The sequence below is a fragment of the Chiloscyllium punctatum genome, chromosome 17, assembly GCF_047496795.1.
Source record: "Chiloscyllium punctatum isolate Juve2018m chromosome 17, sChiPun1.3, whole genome shotgun sequence".
NCBI lineage: Eukaryota > Metazoa > Chordata > Chondrichthyes > Orectolobiformes > Hemiscylliidae > Chiloscyllium > Chiloscyllium punctatum.
In genome coordinates, this window is record NC_092755.1 from 74,786,524 (window position 1) to 74,812,254 (window position 25,731).

The following is a 25,731-nucleotide window of genomic DNA, read 5'->3' on the forward strand; positions in this document are numbered from 1 at the left end:
TTGCAACTAACAGGCAGCAGCAGAATCTCTCAAATACGTAGAGCACAAACCAAGACAATCTAGCTAAGTTGCACATAGATCATGGCTGATATTCATGTCAAATTCACAGTTGAAAAAAAATTGTGCTGACATTAAATTGTATTTAATATTTCAGCTTTAATATGCAGTTTCATATCGCAAGAATTTCAAAACTTAAGTTGCAATATTTCCTTAAGTGACAAATAGGATTAAGCACAACCAATTAATTCTATGAAGTTCCATTCCATTTCCAGATCAAATCAGAACAAGCTAAACAAGAATCAAGGAAAGAAACAAAGAAATGAATATAGAATACCAGAGTTCTCAAAATATTACTTCAGAGCTCTGCAGTCCTATTAGTGATAGCGGTTGTCTTATAATGTTAGAACATAAATTTGTAAAATAATTAATTTGGAATTCTTTCACAAATAAAACCAAGACCAAATAGTTCTGATGCATGATAGGAGTAAAATATTAATGTTATTGCTCAGTGTGCAAATTCAAATGTATCGATGAGAAACAAAATTGCTGTACTACTGAAATACAATATTAAAAAATATTCTGATGAAAGGACGTGAGCCTAAAATGTTTTCTCCGGATAAATACTGCCTGAGCAGAGTATTTTCAGCATTATTTTTATTTTACATTTCCAGTATTTTGTAAGTTTAATTTTAAAAATATAATCTATGAATTCATAACATACATTGACTTGGTTTCTATGTTTGAAAATGTGTGTAGTTACTTTGTTCCAAATGAGTTGTTCAGCCATAATCTCATTTTACCATAGGGTTTCTATGCAATTTATAGACAATCCATACTTCCTGCATTTTATGTTGTACATTACTCCAAAGAAAGAATGCAAGCTGATACTGCATTACAAGTTTGTCACTAAAATGCTCAACAAATGCCAGTTTCTACTAGATTTGCACTTTGATTTTGTTTGGTTAATTATGCACATTCACACACACAAAAAAAAACACAAGTGTTAACAATCCTGCATTATAGAGTCATAGAGATGTACAGCCTGGGAACAGACCCTTCGGACCAACCTGTCCATGCCAGATATCCCAACCCAATCTAGTCCCACCTGCCAGCACCCGGCCCATATCCCTCCAAACTCTTCCTATTCATATACCCATCCAAATGCCTCTTAAATGTTGCAATTGTACCAGTCTTCCTCTGGCAGCTCATTCCATACACGTACCACCCTCTCTATATGAAAAGGTGGCACCTGAAATCTCTTTTATATCTTCCCCCACCCACCCCCACCCTAAACCTACGCCCTCTAGTTCTGGATTCCCCAACCCCAAGGAAAAGACTTTGTCTATTTACCCTATCCATGCCCTGCAAACCTGCAAATTTTGTAAACCTCTATAAAAGGTCACCCCCCCCCCCCGCAAGCCTCCGACACTCCAGGGAAAACAGCTCTTCTTGAACGAAGATCAAAAAGTCCAACTAGGGAGACAGGAGCAGTTAAATGTTGAAACAATATAAAAAAAATGTTAAAGCAATTTGGAGCAGCACAGTGGCTAGCATGGCTGCCTTTCACTCTCGGGACCCAGGTTTGATTCCACCCTTGGGTGACTGTGCAAACTCCAGACAGTCAGACTCAGTATCTGCATGGGTTTCCTCTAAGTGCTCCAGTTTCCTCTCACAGCCCAAAGACGTGCAGGTTCAGTGGATTGGCCATGGGAAGTGTAGGGTTAGGAGGATGGGTCTAGGAGCATTAGGTTATTTTCCAAGAGATTTCACACACCAACTTCTGCAAACAAACAGTTAAAAAGGTTATTAAAGCTTGTACAAGCTAGGTGACCCCTCTGCCTCCCCTCACAGACGTGCAAGATTGAATCAAAGTGAGGCCCTGAACAAAGAAAACATCCCCTTTTATGCAGGTCATTTGGTCATGCTCACAGATACTCTGGCCACTCCTCCAGTCACTGCCACTCAAGACAACCCCCAGTTACAAGTTACCCCAGGTACAATGGCAGGGTGAGATCACCCTCTGAGATAATGCAAATGCTAATGCCCTAATCCTGGGGAATTGTTATGCAGCTGATTTCCTGACTCAGTAATTCCCCAAGACAGTGCAGGTGCTGCATACCTAGCTTCAAGGGATGGCCAGAAAGTGTTTCTGGATGGAAAAAGATCGAGTGATAGTTTAACTTGACAATAGCAGGGGAGTAGCAGCAAATTACTGTCTAAACGAAGTGTGACTTACAATGCATTCTTTAATGATTGTTGTCCCCATCCAAAGACAGTGCAGTTCAATCCTTTAGTGTCCAGAGAGGTATTCCCATTTAATCTTTTAAACATTACAGGAGGGTCAGTGTGAACTCAATAGTCAAATGACCAGTTTTCTCACTGAGGATTCTATGAAATTAGTACGTAATATAGCCTGATAATCACAACGTATTTCCTAGGGAACACTTCCTCGATTTAAGGCTTTTCAGTTGGCTTCTTTTAAAAATTTGAATTAAGCAAGGTAGCTTGATTTGGCCATTTCCCCATTTGGGCCTGCTGATATGTTAGAGTCACTATCAAACTGAAAAATCACAAGGGGATTTATTTCATATTACCAAATGAATATTTACTGGAAAATTTGAGCATTGCTTGAAACAAAGCACATTTTGTTAAAGCTTTGTTTAAATTTTAAACATGGCTGTTTGACACTGATTGATCCAGGCATTGCTGAGAAATTGAACAGTTATTATTTTGGTCCCTTTTGTTGCATTGAAACAGGTGCTTAATTAACCTGGAAGGATAAGGGATGTCAAACATTTTAGCAATAGATGAAGTTAGCTGTCGAGCTGCTCTCATATGGTAGAAAATTAAGTGGTTTTGTTACTAAACAGGATAATTGCATAAAGCCAAAACTATGTCCTGCCTAACACACAAATGTGCTATATGTACTACAGTACAAACATGATCTATGTAGCTAATTTAAAAATAGTGGTCCAGAGATTAAGCTGGTTAGAACAAAAAAATTAAAGATACCTTCCACCAGCATAAAATTGCTTTTGAAAGTCAACAAAGGCACATCTTCCTCAAATGGCTAGGATTTTAAATGAGTGATTAGCTAAACCATAGACATCTGAATGGCTAAAGGTGTGTCCTGATCGCTGCCAAGGTAGGAAGGGACTGAAAAGGTTAGCCATGGGCCTTTGTTGGATTCTGGGGTGCCTCAAAACTGGAATTTTCCTAGCTTTTAAACTGTGTAGCATGATTTCATTTAAGAGCTATAACAGCAGTAACAAGTTTGGCATGGGAAAACAAAAGGAATGAGAAATGCAGATGTCACATTTTTGGTGCTGAAGTACCCCATATTAGTTAGTGTTTTGTTTTTGAAAAATAAGCTTTTGTTCTTAGAAAGAATGAAAACTAAACTTCTGAAAAAAAAAAGGAGGTGGGCATGGGGACAATAGCCATCATAGAGTAGTTGTCCAGGGCCATTGGGCAAAGGGGTTCAGAAAAATTGATTGACATTGAGAAAATAACTTAGAAATACAATACAGCAATAAGTACTTGGGGCAGGAGGGGGAAATCCTTTTGGTTAGTTCTCATTAAAACAGACCTTGTGGGCAGCGGTTCTCATTGGATAGTCAGACAGCAGTCTTCATAGAGTGGCCCTCATCAAGCAGATGGGCCAGTAGGGAAAAGTTCTCCAAAACCTCAGAATAGGAGGCCCTCCCCACCAGTTAAAGACAACCAAAACATTCTGCACTGTCCTCTGCTATCTACCAATGAACCATCCCCAATTGTCATGGTTGATCATTTCTTTAGATCTGATATGTTCTTTCAAGATAAACTGCTGCTTCTTAAGCTCAATGAAGCTATCAGGAAATTATTTACAAATCACTAACTGCTTATATTGAATAGCTGTTATCACAAACACCCAAAATAAACACCCTGCTCCATATGCCACAACACAGCAGGATTGGACTCATCTGTGCTGCCTTCTGGGTCAAGTAATCTTCAACACATTGTGATGTATGGTTCAGGGATCAGGGATCAGGGACCATGGTGATATATTCAGTCAACAAATTCAGTGATAATTGTCAAGACAAAAAAAAAGTGAAAGTGTACACCATGAATTAAAGTAATAGTATTGAGAATATATTAAGTCAAAATCAGCAATTACTTTGGTAAGCCAATATAATTGATAGACATTTCAACATTTTAAACCTTAAAAGTAATTTTTAAGCCTTCAAAAGTAGTAATTTAGATTAATAGATTTAAAACTATAACTGAAACCATATTTCCATTCTAGATAAATAACATTAAGAAATTGGCTAACCAAGAGTTAATAGGAAACGTAAACAGAATATAAACCATTTATGAAGTCTGTTACAAAAAGTGAAGTGTATCAATTATTACACTGCATTCATTTTCTTCAAAACATAAAACAATGATGTTAAGCACTTGAAATAACATTTATTAGAGTTTATGGAAAGTAAGTTAAACATTTTACATGAAACAGTGATGCTTCAAACAAAGGCAGAAACAAAAACCTTTGAAGATTTCATGCATATTACATGATACACTACTCCATTACTGTAAGCACTGAAAGGAAATATTTACAAGACTGAAAACCCTCCGTAATTCAAGAATATAGCACCCGTTTCAGCAAGGATCTAAACTAACCATACATCAGTGCGTGCAATAAGGTTCCTTTCATATTGCTGGAATAGTTAACAACTGGTACTAGGTTGAACTAAAACTTACAATTCACAATATAATACATGTAAAGATTTGTTAATGTGATCAAGGTTCAAAAGAGAAAAAAAAAACGACAAAAAGGAAAAGGAATGACACTTAAAAAAAGCAGCAAAACAAAATTTAGGATTTTTTGTATTCAATTCGTTCTACTTTTACATCATCAGAAATCAGCTGATAAACATAAGTGACTACAGTGGATGCTTGAATGTCCATCAATACGAATGAAGGTATGATATTACTGGAAAAGAGAAGAGATCAGAAACTGATTAGTTTTTACATTCGCAGCATTAGATTCTTTACATGATGATCACTAAGCAGTTTAAAAAAAAAGTGTTCAACTTCAAATTCTGGAGAACCACAGTAAAATCTATGCCCAAATAAATTAAAATTCACTGTAAATGAAAAAGTTTTGTATGTTGAATTCTATCCAAGAATTCTTCACAAAAGTAATGCTTTGAAGGTGCTGGACTGGGGTGTACAAAGTTTAAAAAAAAATCACAACACCAGGTTATAGTCCAACAGGTTTATTTGGAAGCCCTAGCTTTCGGAGTGCTGCTCCATCATCAGGTGTTGTGGAGCAAGATAGTCAGCCACAGGATTTATAGCAAAAGTTTACCATGAGATGTAACTAAAATTATATATTGAAAAAGACCTGGATCGCTTGTTAAGTCTCATCTTTTAGAATGAGCATGTTGGTTTCAGTTCTTTCATATGTAAATCCCAGAACATTTAAAAAAAAAGTTACATTCTCAAGTGAACTTTAACAACAGGTGCAGTGTTGGCCCAGAAAATGCATTGAAGGTGTGTGGTGATCTGTATGAGGCTCCGACACTATTACCCCAAAAACTTGTGCACACACATTGTGTGGTAGGAGTGTTTGAGAGAGAGTGTGCATGTGTATGTGCTAGAGTCTGACTGTAAACAGGTATAAGTTGGCAAGAGGGTGCATGTGTGAGCGTATGAGAGTGAGCTTGGATGAATGGACACGATACAACAAACAGACAGGAATGTTCCCTCCCAGTCAGAGGGCACTTCATCAGTCTGGAACATTTCACCTCCCACCACCGTGTGACCAACCTCCAAGGCGGACTTTGGGACAGGCACCAAACGCAAGATGGCCAAACAGAGGCTGATAGCCAAGTTTGGTACCCATGGGGATGGCCTCACCCGACCTTGGGGTTCATGTCACTACAGGTGACCCCACTGCAACACACTCATATGCTCACACATACACGAGCAACCTCTCAGACTTACACACTCACCCACATGCACATATGTTTGTGGGTTCACTTTGTACATGCAGAATTACATTTTATTTTGCTCAAAAACTACATGAATCCATGTACGATTCTTTAAGTCTGTTTTTTTTTAATTAGAATCAATTGGAATATTGTGGCACAGACAATCTTGCACAGGGCACCTCACATCTTCAATGCATTTTCTGGGCTAACGTAACACCAATTGTTAAAGTTCACTTGAGAATGTAACTTAAAGTTCTGGGATTTACATATGAAAGAACTGAAACCAACATGGCCATTCTAAAAATAAAGAGAAACTTGAACAATACAGGTCTTTTTCTATATATAATTTCAGTTACATCACACTAAGCTTTTGCTATAAATATAGTGTCCTATGATCTTATACTCCATAACCACCTGTTGAAGGAGCAGTGCTCTGAAAGCTAGTGCTTCCAAATAAACCTGTTGAACTATAATCTGGTGTTGTGAGGTTTAACTTTGTACCTCAAAAGTAAATTAATGTAATCAATTACTGATTTCAGTAACTGAATGTGAACCTTTAATAGATATTTAATTTTTGCGTAGGGATTTAAATGGATGGACTAAATTCATATTGATGGCTATGTTTGATGACATTTCCAATCGGTTGCAACTTCTATAATTTGAATGAATGCACTAATCTATCTGCATATTCTAGAAATAGTAATCTTTCCAAATGTCACTGTTGCTTTTTGGTATAATGTATTTATACAGCAATATTTTTGTTGCTTAACTATGTCTGTGTCAAGGAAACTGATAAAGTGCTTATGCTGATATTGTAAGTGATATCTTTGGAGCTCAAAACACAAGATTCTGAAAAATGTTTTAAGTACAGTCAAAGATAATCAACTATGGAAGTTTAACATTATCACAAAGTGAGACGAATGGGAATTAATTTTGCTCTGGTATTCACACAGGGAAGAATATAGACCAGGACACTAGGAGATTTCTTCAGTTTTCAAAGTGTTACAGAATCTTTAGTTCACATTACAAATATAGAACAAGTAGTGGGGCCTCTATTACTTGAAGTTGAAATCGGAATTCACAACATGACTCAAAGACGAGAGAATTACCAAATGACTCAAATTAAACTAGACTGTCACAACTCAGGTTATTTGAAAAATGTTGTCATCAATTGCAATTGTTGTCACTTGGATGTGAGCAGATTAAAATGACAAAAGAACATGTTTAGACAAATAGCATTTGTGTTTAACCAACTGGTATCCAACACATATTCAATAGGTTAAGATTAGTGGTCCAAGTCAAGCACTGGTGTCGAGCCAGAATATTTTGTTTTTTCCCCCCCAAATGCAGTTAAGGTCCAAATTTCAGACCATCCCTTCATTCACAAGTGAAATTCTTTGTCTGGAGCAGATCATTCCTAGCTGACACCATATATTTTCAATGCACTGATATAATGAAACATACTTTTCCCAAGTCATCCAAGCTGTTAACATTAGTTAATAGCAAGAAATCCTAAATAGTCACTAAGAAACCTGAAGTTCATTGGGCATTTCAAAATACTTACCCTTCCAGTGCATTACATGCACCTGTGGCTGAGCCTGGGTTGATATAGAACTTGCTCTCCTGCTCAAAGGCTTCAAACTTATGTGTGTGACCAGAAATTAGGATATCTACATCCAGTTGTCGTTGCAGCAGAGCAAGGCTGGCCATATCACCCCAAGGAATTACTTGGTGACCATGGATCAAACCAATCTTGAATTGCCCCACTGTTACCACTTTCTGCTCTGGGTAATTAAGATTCTAAAAATGAAGACAAGGAACAAATTTCTGTCAACCAACTTGTAATAAAATGTGAAAAGATTAAAGCAGATGTTCTAATAGTCACTGATTTCGATTCTCATCTTAATCCTGCTGTAGTTAACTGAATAACAAGTGTTTCCCATTTCCACTGGACTAGGGAACTGAAAGAGCTAAACAATAAAAATCATTAAGCTGGGGAGGTAGATTTGACTTACCAAGATACTACCAGAATCACCCAAGACCAGAAGCAGCAAATTAAGATTCTGATCCACTTCAGGACCTTGAGGAAGGTCCTCACATGGCACACACAAAGCTTAAGACTGCCAGTTTTATCCTACCTGCACTGATGGACTATTTCCAATGACAGTTTTGGACTATATGTGCCTTTTGCTTAAAAATAAATAAAACAGAAAATGGATTTATCTGGAGATTTTCCTAGGTGTAAAGCTTGTTGAGTTGTATAGCTCCAAACAAGTCAACTGGAATAGCAAAACAGTTCACAGCAAATCCACTACAGCTCAGTCGTACCTCTTCAGGATGCTCTCCCGAGCAAAACTAAGCAGCTGCTCCTCTCTACAAAGCTTACCACCTCCTCTTCCTGTAGCCTTGATTCCTGTCCAGCTGGTGCCAGCATTGTTGGGGGTATCAAACTAAAATAGCATTGTTGGAAGTGTAGAGGGTTTTCCAGTAGTATGCGCTCAACTGCTGTTGCACAGTCATGAGCAGGGGAAAGATGAGTTGAGCAGGAGAGTTAAAAATTGTTGAGGACTTGGGTGGGGAGTAATTCTGAACCATGTTGCTGTGACAGGTCCAATTAAGAAAATCTGAAATGGTTTGGACAAGAGATCTTAGGGCTAGGAATAAAAAAAAGGCAGTTCTAATGCAGTGTTGCTTTGCTGCGAGGACTTCTGACTCTGCTCATCAGTGGAATTCACAGCAGAAAGCCTCCAGGTCGAGCACAGAAAGCAAGTGGACAGTTTACAATTGCAGTCAGCAGTATGACATCTCCTTTCCCAATGTGAGGAAATCTGGGCAAATGAGTCAGGACAGTGAATGCAGATTTGAGATTAGAATTTGACCCAGTCATATTTGTAATTATAGGGAGAACAATTTAATGGCAATGAAATAATTAGCGTGAAAAGAAAACAAAAACAAATTCCTCATGGTCAAAGAAACAAGGCCATCTCACTTTATAAAATCATCAATTTGATCTGATTACAAGTTTACTTATACTTGTAAGGGATTTTGAACTGGTCCAGAAAACTGCCTCATTTGAAATTATTGTAGTTTATTCTGCAGTGGTAAGACTTATGACAACAATTAATAACATCCTTTATAATGTGTTTATGTAATGAGAATACATTGCAGCAGAAATTGTGATCCATCAGCAATGGCATAATGTTTCCCCACACTGGGCAAAAGATTTAAATGGAGTTGCAATGTACCAACTTAAAACTAGTTTATACAAAGCCAAAGCATGGCACTCATCTGAAGCATTCTTTCCAGCAGTACGATGCTCTTATTGGTGGAAACAGTTGGTCTGCTTCCATTTGACAAGTTTGTTAAAATATTGGCACTTTAGTATAAAGACTCCATGGTTTGGTGAACCAGTTTTATAGCTGCAGATCAGTTACGTATAAGTTAATGTAATGATTTTTAAAAGTTCTTTTGTAGAATGTGGCATCACTGATTAGACTAGCATATATTACCATCCCCAATTACCTTGAAAGTGGTTCTGGTGACCTGTTTTCTTGAACTGATGCAGTCCTTGCAGAGCACAATGCTGTTAAAGATTTTTTAAAAAAACATTTAACCATTTTTCTAATCAAACTGTTCAGAGATGTTTTACGCACCTTTGGAGCACGTGGGACTTGAACCGGAGCCTCTTGGTCCAGGGGTAGGGGCACTACCTCAACACCATAAGAGTCCCTTGCAGTGTTGTTAGGATAGGAATCTACTAGAATAGTTTCAGGTGCAGCAGTATTTGAGAGACAGAGCAACTATATATTATGCAAAGAAAACCAAATATACCTGGAGGTGAAAATTGTTAAATCACACAACCTGCTCAGAAGTGCAAAAAAAAGCTTAATAAAGGCTCCCAGATCATGAAATTGGACAGACTTATATTCAAGAAATCTAATTTCTATTAATAAGCAAAGCAGCAGCTGATATAGAGGAAAATCAGGATATAATAATAAAGGTATCCATTCCATTTGATATCGGAGGAAATAGCAGGATCAAAAATATTGCACAGAAGAGAGGTGGTAAGTGAGCCTTCATATCTAAATTTTCAATAGTTCTGAACCATTGTTAGAAATATTACCAAAACCCTGGCAAATTCAAGTTGCTACTTCAACTTAAATATTTGTGCTGCCATCATGCAAAAGTGCACAAAATAAGTAGTAAAAGTGGAAATTTAGAAGAAAACTAGAAGTTTTGAGAACAAATTCATCTGCTCCTTTATGTGCTGAGAGTCATGTAGATCCCCCCCCCCCCAAAAAAAAAGTTTTCAAAACTCAAGCGGTACTCTGTTCCCTGATCACAACAATAGCTGGGGCATTATAGCATCTCTGGTTAGATAGTTAACCTGAGCGAATCCTGCTGCTGATTGTTATATAATATTTCTGTTGAAATTCCAAAGATGTGAAGAGAAGATTAGGACCTGCTATTGTAATCTGCTGTGGTCAAATAGCTTAGTGTTCATGCAAGAATATCTGTTTGGCAAGATACGGAGGATAATGGTTATGACACATGATTCTTACAAAGTCAATGCCTCCATGGAATAGTTGGGGTGTGGGATGGGAGGTGGAGGAGATGGACAGAATGTGGGAATATGACCTACATGATAAATTTTCACATTATAAGAATATTGATTTCTAGTACAGGCAATAAAAGTAGATTTTTTTAAAAAGTAAAGAAACACATACCTCATCGAAGTCTCCTCTGACAATGTGAACATCTCCAGCTAGAGTTTTGAGGTAATCATAACTTTCTTTAGTGCAAAGATTGCCTGTACACAAGATATGCTGGATCTTACCAGGTACCAATAGTTTCTTGAACTTGGCTGGCAATGTATTACAACGGTGAGGAATGTGAAGGTCTCCCAATACCAGTACCAACTTTAGAAATAGAAGAAAATAAAATAAGTTTTCTCAAACCATACTGCACACAAAATCCCCAGGAACATACATCATTATGGGACATTATTATATCAGAGTTTAAGATTTAGAGTTTTAATAAAAGTGTCCATAAATAACAGATTCAAAAATGGTAATTCAAAATTAGACTGCTGTAATAACCCACTTAAGACTGAAATAAGGTGAAGCCAGCAATATATCTAGTTTGTTGTCAAAGCAGTAAAGCTCAAAGCCAAAACAAGTCACACATCCCTCAAAAAAAAATAATTGGTGTTGCAGTGACTTCTTTGATGACAAATTTGTTTCTCCTCACATCAATGAGCATTTAAAGTTTGGTACAGTAGATCTCAGATGCACCAGGTTGGAAACTAAATTTTTCAAGCAAGAATTCCCCGTTGTGTTTTAGATTTGGCATCTGCAAACATGATGGACCTCACTCTATAACCAACCACAGAGGCACCTCCTACGTATATTTATTTTGAACTGGTTCCCATTTATGGATATCAATTTGGCATAGTTGCACAATAGCTTTTACATAATCCATATCTTGCTCTCCGGATACCAAGAATTGACTTCCCTGTTGTCAGTGAGCCAGGTTTGTTCTGCAGACATTTGTACTGTGACTTGACCATGGCACATCAGCTTTGCAGACTTGTGTCAGGGAACTTGTCTTACTTTCAGATCATTATCTTAGTTGAAAGAGATTCAGTATCTTAACAGAGGTCAAGCTCAAAAGATGCCTATAGGAAGAAAGTCTTGGTAGTCAGTTCAGAGTTTGCCAAAAACTAAGTTGGCAGTTAGGATCTACAAAATGCTACCATATTAACATTTCTTTAGACAGGATACACACAAGGTAAGAGATTCTACCCAAGGATTGAAATGGGGGGGGAAAAAGAGAGAAAGAGGAGTGCTGAGTAGAAGAGGACCACTAACTTTCAAAGATCTCCAGGTCATGCCACATCACCAGCAAGGTGGCTTATTTTTTTTGTATATAATCCTGTAAACCATAACAGAACCATAGCAAACAGGAATTCAAGTTGAAATTCCTGAAGCACTGCTGTATTAGTTTCTTGTACGCTGTAGTGCTTTCTAGACTTTTTCTTACTGTGACTTCATTTCATAAGACAGCTAACTGTCTCATCAACACCAGACGAACAGAAACTAAGTGTCTACTTGCATACATTTGCATGTTTGAAGATAACTTGTATTATATTGCCCGAGTAAAAATTCAAAGTTTAGTGAGTGTGGTGAGATAATAGAGTATTTCTAATGAACCAGTCACAATGTGCAATTTGGATAACTTATAATACAGAAATACAATACAAAAGTAAGGCAAGGAACATGTTTAGGTTGTTTGACTGGAGATTTTTCTCAGTTAGTGTGCCAGTAAAAAATGATTACAGCATACAGTTAGCCTAATCAGTCCTTGTTTCAATGGTGAAAGAGTGGCCAAAAGTTTCCTACTTTTGACCAAGATCCAGAAACTTCAGCGGAGTGTGGATACATTTGGATTTCAATTAAAGGTAGAATCAGGCACTCATGCTAGTAATTAGCCTGGTGATGTTTACTGTCAAATGTTTATATGAAAATTACAAACTTAAGAAAATCACAACACAAGTATTGGCTGAGCAGAACCCTCTCTCAGCAAAAATGAAAAGGATATTTTACCAAAGCCAAAACGTTTGTTCCAGTTGTTAATTTAAAGCAAGTCAAAAACATGCAAGATGTCAAGCAGAATATTTGCAAGTTAGCTTGATTGCAAACTACACCAAACCAAGCTAATATATAATCAGAAGCATCAATCGCTTTTAGGTATATTGTGAAGCAAATACCTTTACTTTTAGAATATCAGATTCCCCGCTGCTGCATGTAGCTTATCAAGAGAATTGATGAGGGAGGAGGGCAGAGCGGTAGATGTGACCTAGATGGATTTCAGCAAGATGTTCGACAAGGTTCCCCATGGGAGACTGGTTAGCAAGGTTAGATCTCACGAAATACAGGGAGAACTAGCCATTTGGATACAGAACTGGCTCAAAAAGATAGAAGACAGAGGATGATGGTGTAGGGTTGTTTTTCCAGACTGGAGGCCTGTGACCAGTGGAGTGCCACAAGGATGGGTGCTGGGTCTCTACTTTTTTGTCATTTACATAAATGATTTGGATGAGAGCATAAGAGGTACAGTTAGTAAGTTTGCAGATGACACCAAAATCGGAGGTATAGAGGATAGTGAAGGTTACTTCAGATAACAACAGGATTTTGACCAGATGGGCCAATGGGCTAAGAAGTGGCAGATGGCATTTAATTCAGATAAATGAGAGGTGCTGCATTTTGGGAAAACAAATCTTAGCAGGACTTATACACTTAATGGTAAAACCCTAGGGAGTGTTGCTGAACAAAGAGACCTTGGAGTGTAGGTTCATAGCTCCTTGAAAGTAGAGTCGCAGGTAGATAGGATAGTGAAGGCAGTGTTTGGTATGCTTTCCTTTCTTGGTCAGAGTATTGAGTACGGAGTTGGGAGGTTATGTTGCGGCAGTACAGGACATTGGTTAGGCCACTGTTGGAATATTACATGCAATTCTGTTCTCCTTCCTATCAGAAAGATGTTGTGAAACTTGAAAGGGCTCAGAAAAGATTTACATGGGATTTACCAGGGTTGGAGGATTTGAGCTATAGGGGGAGGCTGAACAGGCTAGGGCTTTTCTCCCCCCCCCCCCCCCCCCCCCTCCCAGAGTGTCAGAGGCTGAGGGGTGACCTTATAGAGGTTTACAAAATCACGAGGGACATGGATAGGGTAAATAGACAAAGTCGTTTCCCTGGGGTCGAGAGTCCAGAACTAGAGGGCATAGGTTTAGGAGGAAGGGGAAAAAAGATATAAAAGAGACCTGAGGGGCAACTTTTTCCACAGAGTGTGGTATGTGTGTGGAATGAGCTGCCAGAGGAAGTGGTGGAGGCTAGTACAATTGCAACATACCCATCCAAATGCCACTTAAATATGAATAGGAAGGGTTTGGAGGAATATGGGCCAGGTGCTGGCAGGTGGGACTACATTGGGTTGGGATATCTGGCATGGACGGGTTGGTCTGAAGGGTCTGTTTCCATGCTGTACATCTCTATGACTGACAACTGTCCAGGCCTATGGCAGAATAGAAGTCAACGTATTACTTCAAACTCTAAACTCTATTCTTGTGTAGCTACACAAGACATTTTGGGGAAGTGGGGGGAGCAGGGCTGCAAGGAGGGTGTGCCAGCTTGAATAAGATTGAGTGCCATGATGCAGTCTTCCTTGCAGATGGTGCATTTTGGGCTAATGTCACTGTAGCATGGAATATTTCAGGCCCCACTGATGCCTACAAAAGAATAATATTTAACTTAGTGATCAATTATATTACACCAGAAGCAGCTCTTAAAAGTTCCGAAAGTTCACTTCTAGAAAATTAGCAGGTATGCAAAAGATGATATGTTGGAAATGACAGGAAAATAATGCAACTTCTCTGGATACATCAATTAAATATGACATTTCTGTTGAATCGCTTGATTACTAAAGATCCTTGAAATCAAATACACAGCTGCTTCAAAGTTTATACAACTGTAATCAAAGTGAGTATTTTGGATTCACAATTTTCTCCCTGCTAGGTTTTGAAACGGAGTTCCTTGTGATCAACAACTTTATTTGTGACAAAATGCTGAAAATAAATGCATGTTTTGTTGAACCTGTGTGTCTTGGACTCATCAGAACAATTTTCAACAATACCAGTTCAAAAAGGGAAAAACCAAGATGAGTGTGCAAATTGGTTGGCCAGTGGACATTGACTGATAGAGGTGTTGCCAGGGTGAATGCATCCATTAATGTGGATGGTTAATTGCTCAACTTTGTTTAAATTTTAATCAAGTTGACTGATTTCTCAAAGCATTTAAAGATTCCTGAGAAGAAAAGAAGGGCCAGAGATGACATCCAAATCTCTGAATGGTAGGGCAGCCTTAAAAAAAAAAGGAGTTAGGAAGCCTCTACAGTATCAAATTGAAAAACCAGTCCACAAACTTCCTTGGATTAAGCCTGCAAGATAAACAGCCCATATACGGCAACAAACTGTTAGTCTGCACACTTTCAAAATTATTGGAACAAACAAAATTTTCACCACTACCAAACAAGTGACTTACTCTGTGAGAGGCCTTAAATGAATGAAGGTCAATTGTTGGCATGAGATGAGAGTTGGGTATGGTCAAAGTTAAAATAAACAAAATGAAACAAAAGTCAGCAGGAAAAATATATCAAGTTACCAAAAAAGCTTTTTGATTGTTTAACACAAAACAGTTTGAAAATTGTAGCAAACAAGTTTACTTTATACTTCAGTTATTTTAAAATCTTATAAAATACCCTTTTATTTTTGTACTTTTACAGCACAAACGCTCATGAATCAACCAAAGCTATTTGTTTCTTCACCAAAATTTATGAAACAGATGAGCATTTTTAAGCAATGCAGTGACATTTTTCTTGATTGGTGGAAGGAGGAAAAAAACCTGATATATTTATGTTTTAAATAACAATACCCAGAGCTGTATACTCAATTTGTTACTACTGCTTGAACATGGACATTTGACAAGTACTAAATTAAAACAAAAGAACTGCAGATGCTGAAAATCAGAAACATATTGCTGGAAAAACTGAGCAGGTCTGGCAACATCTGTTGAGAAAAAGCAGAGTTAACATTTCAGGTCCTGTGACCTGGTTTGAAGGAGGATCACGAGACTGAAACATTAACTTTGCTTCCTCTCCTCAAAATGCTGCCAGACCTGCTGAGTTTTGCTAACAATTTCTATTTTTGTTTTACATTTGTAAAGTTTTAGCTTCTGCAGAAGAGTTCTAATTAATCAGCATTACATAAATTAATTCAATTCAACCCCATTTCTAATTACCGAATAGTTTTCTTGGAGATGACAACAGTAGAAGAATTTATTCTTAAGGTGATGCAAAAACTGAACTTTAAGGTTTTTTTCCCCCTCCAGTAGATCAGCAAGAGGTACAGTCAGGCAAGTGCCAGGTAATTGTAGTCATAATACAGAAATCAGAAAATTTATAACAGGTGACTATTTGGCCCAACAATGTTTACCAAATATGAGCAGCCTGGCCTAATCCCACCATCCAGATTTTGGCCTGTAACAAAGGTTATGGCACTTTTAACTAAGATATGCAGTCAATGCAATTAGGGTTTCTGGAAGTCTTTTTCCTCTAACTAAAACTTCTCCACTCCTGAAGACATCCTCAAAAATATCCCCAATCTTCTCTAGTGTAATTAGATCTTTCTTGTAAAAGGAGCAACCAGAATAGCATGTACCACTTTAGCTGTGGCCTATTGTTTATACAGTTCTAGGATAATCACCCCACTCAAATTCTAGGTTGCAGTATCTTATCTTTCCACCTTCAGGAATCTGTCTAGATATAGTGTTCTTTAGCCCTCTACACTTCTCTGTATTCTACATTCCCTTTATTTGCTTGTACCACCCCACACTCTAAACACATTCCATCATTTCTGAAATGATGGAATACAGTGGTACAATGTCACTAGATTAGTATTCCAGTCTAATCTGCTAAGGATATGGGTACAAATCCCACAAAAAAGGACAAAATTGGAATTCAATAAAAACCTAGAATTAAAAGCAATTCTGATGGCAACCACAATCAGTCAGTGGTCATAAACAACCCATCTAGTTTATTAATATCCTTTATGGTACAAAATCTGGCACACTTGCCTGGTCTAGCCTACATGCAACTCCAGACCCACAGCAATTTGGTTAACTCTCAACTGTCCTAACAAGCCACTCAGTTCAAGAGCAATTAGTGGATGGTAATAAATGCTGGCCCAGAACAAAAGAATTTTTTACTTTTTTCCTAACCCTGACCAGTTCATTCAGAATCTGAACACAGTAATATTTTTGTCCAGTTTAGCATCAGCTCCAGATAATCATTAGATTATATCAGAAGCCAACATAACTTAGTTTTGCATTGTTTATGTTCATAATTAATTATCAGATGTTGATGAAGCACTGATTAAGAATTTTAAAGCTAAGTTCTAAAAACACTTGTTTGAAGAAAACATTTGGTGTTTTATCCAGGTTTAATGCATTCACTTAGTCTTGCCAAATAGATGTGACATTAATAGGAGCATATTTTCATGTAGGTCCTGATTAAATAACTACAGCAGGCACCATGTCAAATATAGTTATTACTTCATAAGTTTCTCAGCTGGTTTGGAAAAGAAGGGGTGTAAGGAAGTTGCAAAGTACGTAATTCCTATGCAAGTTAACTTAAAAGTTGGTGCAGGTAATGTCATTACTGTGGAAATAACAATTTCTAAAGGAGAAAGAACAGTTAAGCATTCTGAAAGTCTTTGACCTTAACTTATGGGGCAATGGCTTTTTGTTTTTCCAAGTTAGTCAGTTTTAATCATTTTAAGCCAATGCAGACACAATGGGTTGAATAGATGCCTGCAAGTTAACAATCCTGTGCTGTTCTTACAGGCAACTGTTCTCGTTCACTATCAAACACACTGCCAATGGTTTCTCTGACTCCGCAGTTGTGCAACAAGTCACTTCAAAGTACTTTACAGGGACCTTTCAAAAATATTTTAAAAAAAGGGTCTGCATCCAACAAAAAAAAAATCAATTAAATTAGATTCCTTACAGTATGGAAACAGGCCCTTCAGCCCAACAAGTCCACACTGACCCTCCACCCAGACCCATTCCCCTACCCTATATTTACCCCTGACTATGGGCAATTTAACATGGCCAATTCACCTAACCCTAGTATCTTTGGATTATGGGAGGAAACCAAAGCACCCAGAGGAAACCTATGCAGACACAGAGTATGTGCAAACTCCACACGGTCACCTGAGGAAGGAATTGAACCATAGTTCCTAGCACTGTGAGGCAGCAGTGCTAACCACTGGGCCACTGTGCCATCATTACAGGATACTTTGGACATAAGTAATAGGAGGCTAATATGTGGATTTTAAATATTAGCATAGACCTATTATTCTTAAATGGTCTATAGATGAGAAATAGAATTACCATACAAACTTTGTAAATAAGCCAACTAGTTGGCACATAGTCTAATACACTCATTTAACTGAACAATGTTTATTAAAATACTCACTGATCTTTCTTCAAGATCAATTTCAACCACAGCTAAAATTGTTGAAATCTGTTTGCTTCACTATAAAATTTTCAATTTTAAGAGATATTTCATACTGTTTAAAATCTTACTGGTTTAAGTCAAACAGAAACATAGATTAATGTCAAGAATGTTAAATCACAAATTCTTAAAATTAAGAAAAAACTACACAGCAAAACAAAACTGAAGCAACTTTTTTTGGCATTAAGGTTGTAATTACCCCTGTAAACAGTAATGACTAAGATCAAACTACCTAATTTTATATGTGCCTCCCTGCTCAATTTTCCAGACAAGGTCACTCTGCTCTTGCATGTACTGTTCTCCACCTTTGCATGTAAATTTAAGTGTGCACAGAGACATTTCAATTTATCAAAATGCTTAAATAAACTATCTACAATTGGGAACTGCCCAGGAGGTTTGACACCACTTCCTGTAACGTAAAATGGCCTGCTGTAGGTGGTTTACACCACTATATGCTCAGGAACAAACTTCAGAATATACTCGGTTAAAATCCAACCTACAGTACAAGACAAATAAAAATCCGATCTGGTCAAACTTTACGTACGCCTTAGATTACGAAAGAGTATGAAATAAACCACGTCAATACATCCATCTTTTAGAATACAAAACACCTTTTTATTAAGATAAATGAGGAATTTTGATGCCCGATTGAATGTTGGAACTAACACATCTACTTAACAGATAATAAACGCCGAGAAGTTTTTCTTTCCTCTCAATTTGTGTCATTCACGAGGTGATATATAAACGCTCCATCCGTGCCTTCAGGATCTGCCAGCTGACGAACATCATGTGATAGCTTCCCAATCCCACCGCAGGCCCCAGATACCAACCGCAGACCCGGTCTCTCAAACCCAGTTCCAAGACATCAACCACAGTGAAGCCCTCACGCACACTTTTAGTCAGGTCGAGGAGGATTAAAGCATGAAACAACAACGTTTGATCTCTAGTCACCAAGTCAATAACTCACCATTTTCCAATCGGCGAAGCGGAAAGCAGCTCCTCAGTGAAGACACTCAGCACCCAGCAAATATCCAGCCAATCACTCTCCAGTTTAGAAACAGGTCCCTACGGCGTAGTCAATTGGACAATCTTAGAACAACGAGAATTCTTAGCATCTCTATTTCGACTTTTAAATACGTCTGCCTTATATAACAGCTGTCCGTTTCTGCTTGTGTGTCTCGGTATCATAGACTAACGTGTAGTCCACCAACATTTATCAGAGTGGTTAACAAAAGCATGATGGCCAGATAATCATTCTTTTTTTTCGCGATGTTGATTGAGCAATAGAGTATTGGTCCGGGAATCAGGGATGATTGCTTCGCCCTTATTTGAATTAGTGCAATGGAATCTGAGCAGACGGCGGGGATCTCAGTTTAATGCTTCATCCCATAGGCGGCACCCCAATAGTCCAAGACTCCTTTAACGACTGCACCGAAGTGTCAGCTTTAATTGTTAGTGGCGCTTGAACCCACGACCTTCTGATTCAGGGATGAGAGTGCTATCAACAAAACCATTGCTGACACAAAAATTATGTCCACACTTCTAATGGACATAAAAATCCCACTGGGAATGTATATGAATGTACAGACTTTTGAGTAAAAATGAAATTGAGCAGCTGTCACTTCCATAAGTTGTCATTTCAAATGAACAGTCTTCTAAACTTTCTGACATTACTTCTGTTGTAATGTTTACAATTTGTGCTTTCAATTTCAGAAAGGCAAGATAGGATAGTGCACCGTAGTCACAGGCTGAGATCCAATCAGAATCACTTAGTCCTGTTACAGTGAACAGAAAGTTGATAGCAGACATGAACTGCAGAAATAATGAGGATGGTTTGGGGAGATGATATGTTTAAGGATTCTAGACGAAAATGTTAGATTGGAGATGATGCGGTGGCTTCAAGGACACAACAGTTGTGAGGGGAATAGAGGACACTTGATGAAAATGTTCAGTCATGAGATCTGGACTGAGTAGATACTTGACTGAAACAGTTAATCTTGGGGGAAGGGTTGAGAATCAGAAGACAGATTTAAATTCATAAAGTCATACAACAGAGCTTTTGGCCCATTGAGTCTGCGTTGACTTATCTGTCATTTTCCCAACACTCGGCCCTTGAAAAATGTCATGACAATTCATGTGCTCATCTATGTACTTTTAATAGGTTGTGAGGTTTCCTGCCTCTATTACCCTCCCAAGGCAGTGCATTTCAGATTATGGATTAGTGGTGCTGGAAGAGCACCGCAGTTCAGGCAGCATCCAAGGATGCCGAAGGGCTTTTGCCCGAAACGTCGATTTCGCTGTACTCTTCCAGCACGACTAATCCAGAATCTGGTTTCCAGCATCTGCAGTCATTGTTTTTACGTCGTGCATTTCAGATTCTCACCCACCCTCTGGGTGAAAATAAAATCCTCAAAAATCCCCTCTAAACCTAAGATTATGCCCTCTCGTTAATGACTGTTTAACCAAGAGAAACGGCTGCTTTCTATCCACCCTGTCCATTCCCTTCAAGGGATTGGGAAAAGAACCAGAGGCAACTTGATTTTTTTAAACCCACGAAATGGTTAGAACTTGGAATTCACTGCCAGAGAGTATGGCGGAATCCGACTCAATTATTGATTTCAAAAGGAACGAGGATAAGCACCCGATGAGAGAAAAAATTGGAACTGCAAGGAAAAGGCGGGGTTTGGGACGAGCAGAATTGGTCTTGTAGAAAACTGGCACAGACAATGGTGGGGTGAATAGCCTCTTTCAGTGCTATGACAATTTTAATGTTTCTTAGATGGCAGTGGTTCTGAAAGCGATAGTACCCGAGTGGACGGAACCATTTCTAATGTCAGTTAGTATGGGTGTCATAAAATTGAATGGTCAGCAGGTCAATAATCTTTCAACTGTTAACTTTCTATCTTTCCCTAGATGCTGCATGCGCTGCTCAGTGTTTTCCAGCATTTTGTTTTCTCTTTTAGATCTCAGGCATCTTCAATATTTCGCTTCTGTAACGTAAGAGACGGTCTGCCTAAAGTAAAATATCATGACAAGTTCCCTCAAAGCCTTACTCCGAGGGTTAAAAAAATGCTTTTAGCGAACGAGCAGGTAATGTGCATCTTCTATGAACTCTCGGTTTACGTGTCAGGAGATAAAAAGGTGATCAAGGAAAATTAGAGGACGGGATGACCGTAAAAAGTTGAGCAGCTGTGTGCCAGTGATCGGATAACCTCTGGCCGCAGTGGCGAAGCTCTGGACATTCAGAACGTTCACAAAATTTAAAAAAGGCACGCAGGCAGGATCTCACTAACAGCCGCTGATGGCTACCAACGGCAGCGGGAAGGAGAGAAGGCGGGCCAAAACTGGCGCCAAAACTAGAGTTCCGAGCTAAGGAGCGGCTTCAGTTTTGTCGACAACAGTTGTTTGTTAGGAGTAAAAAAGTGTTTTTTTTTCCTGAATTGTTTGAAAACGTAATTTAAAAGTAATTTCACCAACTCGTTTGTTAAATGTAGTTATTTGTACTGGTAGCAAGCGAAACGAGAACTGGGTGGTTGACCTGGTGCCAAGGTGAAAACCACAATGAAATTTGTCACACCCTAAAACTGTATGAGGAGATCCAAAATGTAAACAATTACTTATTAGTATTCTGTCTATATGATTATCTCAATGAACTAATATTTCTTTGAGTTTGAAATGATTGATGATATTATGGTTCTAAAAGGTGTATTTTGTTCTGGTTTCTTTTATAGTGAGATTAGTAAAGAGCATTCTATGAGAAGATAAACAGCTTGTGAGGCTTTGTGTTTTTTTAAGTTGGAACAATAAATGCAGGCGTGGTTGAGCTTTCACAGTTTCAGGATTTTTTAGTTATCTTCAGGCGGTTGTTACTTGGGTCCCAGCAGGGTTGGAAGGCAGTGAATGTCTCCCAACCAGTACTCGCTGGGGAGCTGCTGTATGTATCTCTTGCTGATAGGATTGCATGTGAGACAATCTGTTTTGCTGAATTTGCCTTTTTCCAAGATGGTGTTTATGGGATATTACTATATTGGAACAGTTAATTAATAATAGTGGCTGAACCTGTTCTCTTAAATTTCTGATCGAGCTAGGTTTCCAAGTTTCTCTTTCTTTTGTATTTTAACTAAAGTGTTTGGATAAATTGTGATTGATTACCATCAAGAAGTTTGACCAATTGAATTGTATTTGGAACACAACATCTCTCGTTTACCTTTAAAATAAGAAATAAATGTTAAGTCTAGTCTACCTTAATATATTTTGAGGGGGTTTGCTCTGATCTGTAACATCATTGAGGATAGTACATTTTGAAGCAGGTTTAAACAGATCACTGATAGTAATTTATGTTGAAAAATGATTAAATTTTGTTCAAGGTTATCTATCCTTTCCTCGCTGATATTTTGTATGTGTTGTATTTTAGTAATCTGCGTGTAATGTCTCAAGAAGGGAGGGAGACAAAGCAGGAAACTATCAGTCAGGCAGCCTGAAATTTGTAGCTGGGAAAATGCTAGAGTCCATTATTAAAGAAGAGGTGATATGGACTTCAGTAAGGCGTTCGACAAGGTTCCCCATGGGAGACTAATTAGCAAGGTTAGATCTCATGGAATACAGGGAGAACTAGCCATTTGGATACAGAACTGGCTCAGGGTTGTTTTTCAGACTGGAGACCTGTGACCAGTGGAGTGCCTCAAGGATCGGTGCTGGGCCCTCTACTTTTTGTTATTTACATAAATGATTTGGATGCGAGCATAAGTGGTACAGTTAGTAAGTTTGCAGATGACACCAAAATTGGAGGTGTAGTGGACAGTGAAGAGGGTTACCTCAGATTACAACAGGATCTGGACCAGATGGGCCAATGGGCTGAGAGGTGACAGATGGAGATTAATTCAGATAAATGCAAGGTGCTGCATTTTGGGAAAGCAAATCTTAGCAGGACTTATACACTTAATGGTAAGGTTCTAGGGAGTGTTGCTGAACAAAGAGACCTTGGAGTGCAGGTTCATAGCTCCTTGAAAGTGGAGTTGCAGGTAGATAGGATAGTGAAGAAGGCGTTTGGTGTGCTTTCCTTTATTGGTCAGAGTATTGAGTACAGGAGTTGGGAGGTCATGTTGTGGCTGTACAGGACATTGGTTGGAATATTGTGTGAAATTCTGCTCTCCTTCCTATCGTAAAGATGTTGTGAAACTTGAAAGGGTTCAGAAAAAATTTACAAGGATGTTACCAGGATTGGAGGATCTGAGCTACAGGGAGAGGCTAAACAGGCTGGGGCTGTTTTCCCTGGAGCGTCGGAGGCTGATGGGTGACCTTATAGAGGTTTACAAAATTATGAGGGGCATGGATAGGATAAATAGACTAAGTCTTTTCCCTGGAGTCAGGGAGTCCAGAACTAGAGGGCATAGGTTTAGGGTGAGAGGGGAAAGATATAAAAGAGACCTAAGGTGCAACGTTTCCACGCAGAGGGTGGTACGTGTATGGAATGAGCTGCCAGAAGCAGTGGTGGAAGCTGGTTAAATTACAACATTTAAGAGACATTTGGATGGGTATGTAAACAGGATTGATTGGTTGTGTTTTAGTTGATGTTTCCATTATGATATGTTTGACTGCTTTTACAGATCAGGATCCCTCCAGAATGTTATACAGGAATGTAGGAAATCTGAAATAAAAACAAAATGCTGGCAATGCTCAACAGACAGGCAGAATCTGTGACAGATAAACAGGAACAATGTTGAATTTTCTCTGACACCCCCCTAGCGCGTTTTAGAAGGGTGGAGAGGAGAATTTAATTATGTGGGAGACAAAGATTCAAAACTAAGGTTAAGGTATTACTATGAAGTCCTCACCTGCTACAGGTGACTTTCATGGTTATGGAGCTGTTTTTTTATTCAACAGCATGTTGCCGATGCGCATTAATGTTCCAGCTGCTGGAATTCTGTTCCTGGTAATAATCATATTAGCCAAAAATAAGAAATGTGTTCACAAAGATGACTATCTGAGGTGTATATCAGACAGAGTGGACTTCTGATGAGTACAAACTTCTTTAGTTACATGGCTGCTTCATAACTAAGGCATTTCTTTGTAAATGCATACATTGTTAGGTATGAAGTCTCTCCACATCAATCCACTCATAAGAAGTCTCAGTCGATGTTCCTTCCAATTATTTCTGCTACTGAGCAGATCCCCAAAGTCCCTGCACAGCAGCAGCTTCCAGATGCAGAAGCTATACGTTGGTGGCATCAGGAAACCTAACCAGTGCAGGCATGTGAGGTTGAACTAATGGTGGTTTGAATCAACAGGCCATCTTTTGTGTTTGTGTCCTTGTCCCATTCAAACCTTTGGTGAAAAGCTCTCAGATTCAAATGTCATGTGAAAATTCAGTGATGGTGTATGAACTGTGGAGTTTTATAGCTTTTATGTTTTAAGTGTGAACCCTGGCAAGTGTGTGAGAGGCAATTTGGTGTCAGTAGAAGCTGCAATGAAGTAGCAGACATTGTTTGTATCTGATGGAGATGCCTGGCACCCAACCTCCAGTATAACAGTCCTCTGCTGTGGCAACCTTACAATGTTAAGTTGTACTCACAGCAACATGAAGCATCAAGCAGACTGTTGTACATATGCTAGAGACATGCAGAAGATCATTTGTCCTCTTGCAGCACTGGAGCCATGTTTTTTTGAGCAGCCCATGGGTGCTGATATCCATAGCCACCTGAGATGCCTTCATTAGTTGAGATGGCCTCTGGGTATCATCCATTGTGAAAAGAACTCCCTTCCTCCCTGGACAACCTTCAGGATAACCCTGAGGGGGGTATTGCTAATATGTGTTACCTTTTGCCTGCTCTGTGATATCTCTGTGTATGGTATTGATGAACAAATGTTGAGTGATACTTCTGGTGAAGTGCTGTATTTTAAATATGGTGCCTGGAATTTGGAATTCAGAAGGTCCTGGTGGTGGGGCAGAAATTCTCGTCTGCTCACCCATTAGCCATAGTTAGTTCAGGGTAATGGTCAGGGGGCTTATCAGAGAGAAACTGATGGACTCCTGGGGAAAATGGAAAACTCAAGTCTGGAGATTGCTTCATTGGACTGGGACACTGAGGGAATGATTACAATGAAAGGTGGAAACTTAGGATGTAATGGTGGGAGCTCACAGCATTGGAGGATATGGTGGGCAGTAGCAAATTGTATTCAATTTGGAAAGGCGTGAGATAGTGACATTGAAAAGGGTTAACTAATTAAGGATTACACAATGAATGGTAAGGCCCTGGACAGTACTGAAATTCAGAGTAACCTTCATGTGCATTTCCAAAGATACCTGAAGGTAGTAGGTCAGGTTGATAAGGTGATTAAAAAGGCATTTGTGAATACTTGCCATTATTAGCTGAGGCTTAGAATGTAAGAACAGGGATGTTATGCTGGAACTGTATAAAATGCTGCATTGGACACCATATTAGAGGGAGCTGTGATTTCACTCCAAGGTGTAAGGGGATTTACTAGATGCTGTTTGGTCAGGAGGGTCTGAGTTATGAGGAAAGATTGAACAGGCTGAAGTTAATTCCCTTGGATCAGCAATATTTGAGAGGGGACCTGATGGAGGTGCATAAAGTTAATTGGGACATAGATGGGGTCGATCCGAGGGCAT

General features: G+C 38.7%; 2 protein-coding genes across 2 annotated transcripts in view; one reads left to right on the plus strand and one right to left on the minus strand.

Moving 5' to 3' along the window:
- Positions 1-642, plus strand: part of LOC140487992 (protein FAM216A) — a 34,105-nt gene extending 33,463 nt beyond the window's left edge. Inside the window, exon 7 of the mRNA XM_072587503.1 lies at positions 273-642. Within this exon, the coding sequence (XP_072443604.1) occupies positions 273-323 (51 nt within the window). The 3' untranslated portion in view covers positions 324-642. The remainder of the gene's footprint in view (positions 1-272) is intronic.
- A 3,787-nt stretch (positions 643-4,429) lies between these two features.
- Positions 4,430-19,181, minus strand: vps29 (VPS29 retromer complex component). Its single transcript, XM_072587504.1, has 4 exons — positions 19,069-19,181; positions 10,703-10,894; positions 7,540-7,775; positions 4,430-4,972 (listed from the first exon to the last, which is right to left on the minus strand). Exons 1-4 carry the CDS (start codon positions 19,069-19,071, stop codon positions 4,855-4,857), a joined length of 549 nt encoding a protein of 182 aa, XP_072443605.1. The 5' UTR covers positions 19,072-19,181; the 3' UTR covers positions 4,430-4,854.
- Between the last annotated feature and the right edge of the window lie 6,550 nt (positions 19,182-25,731).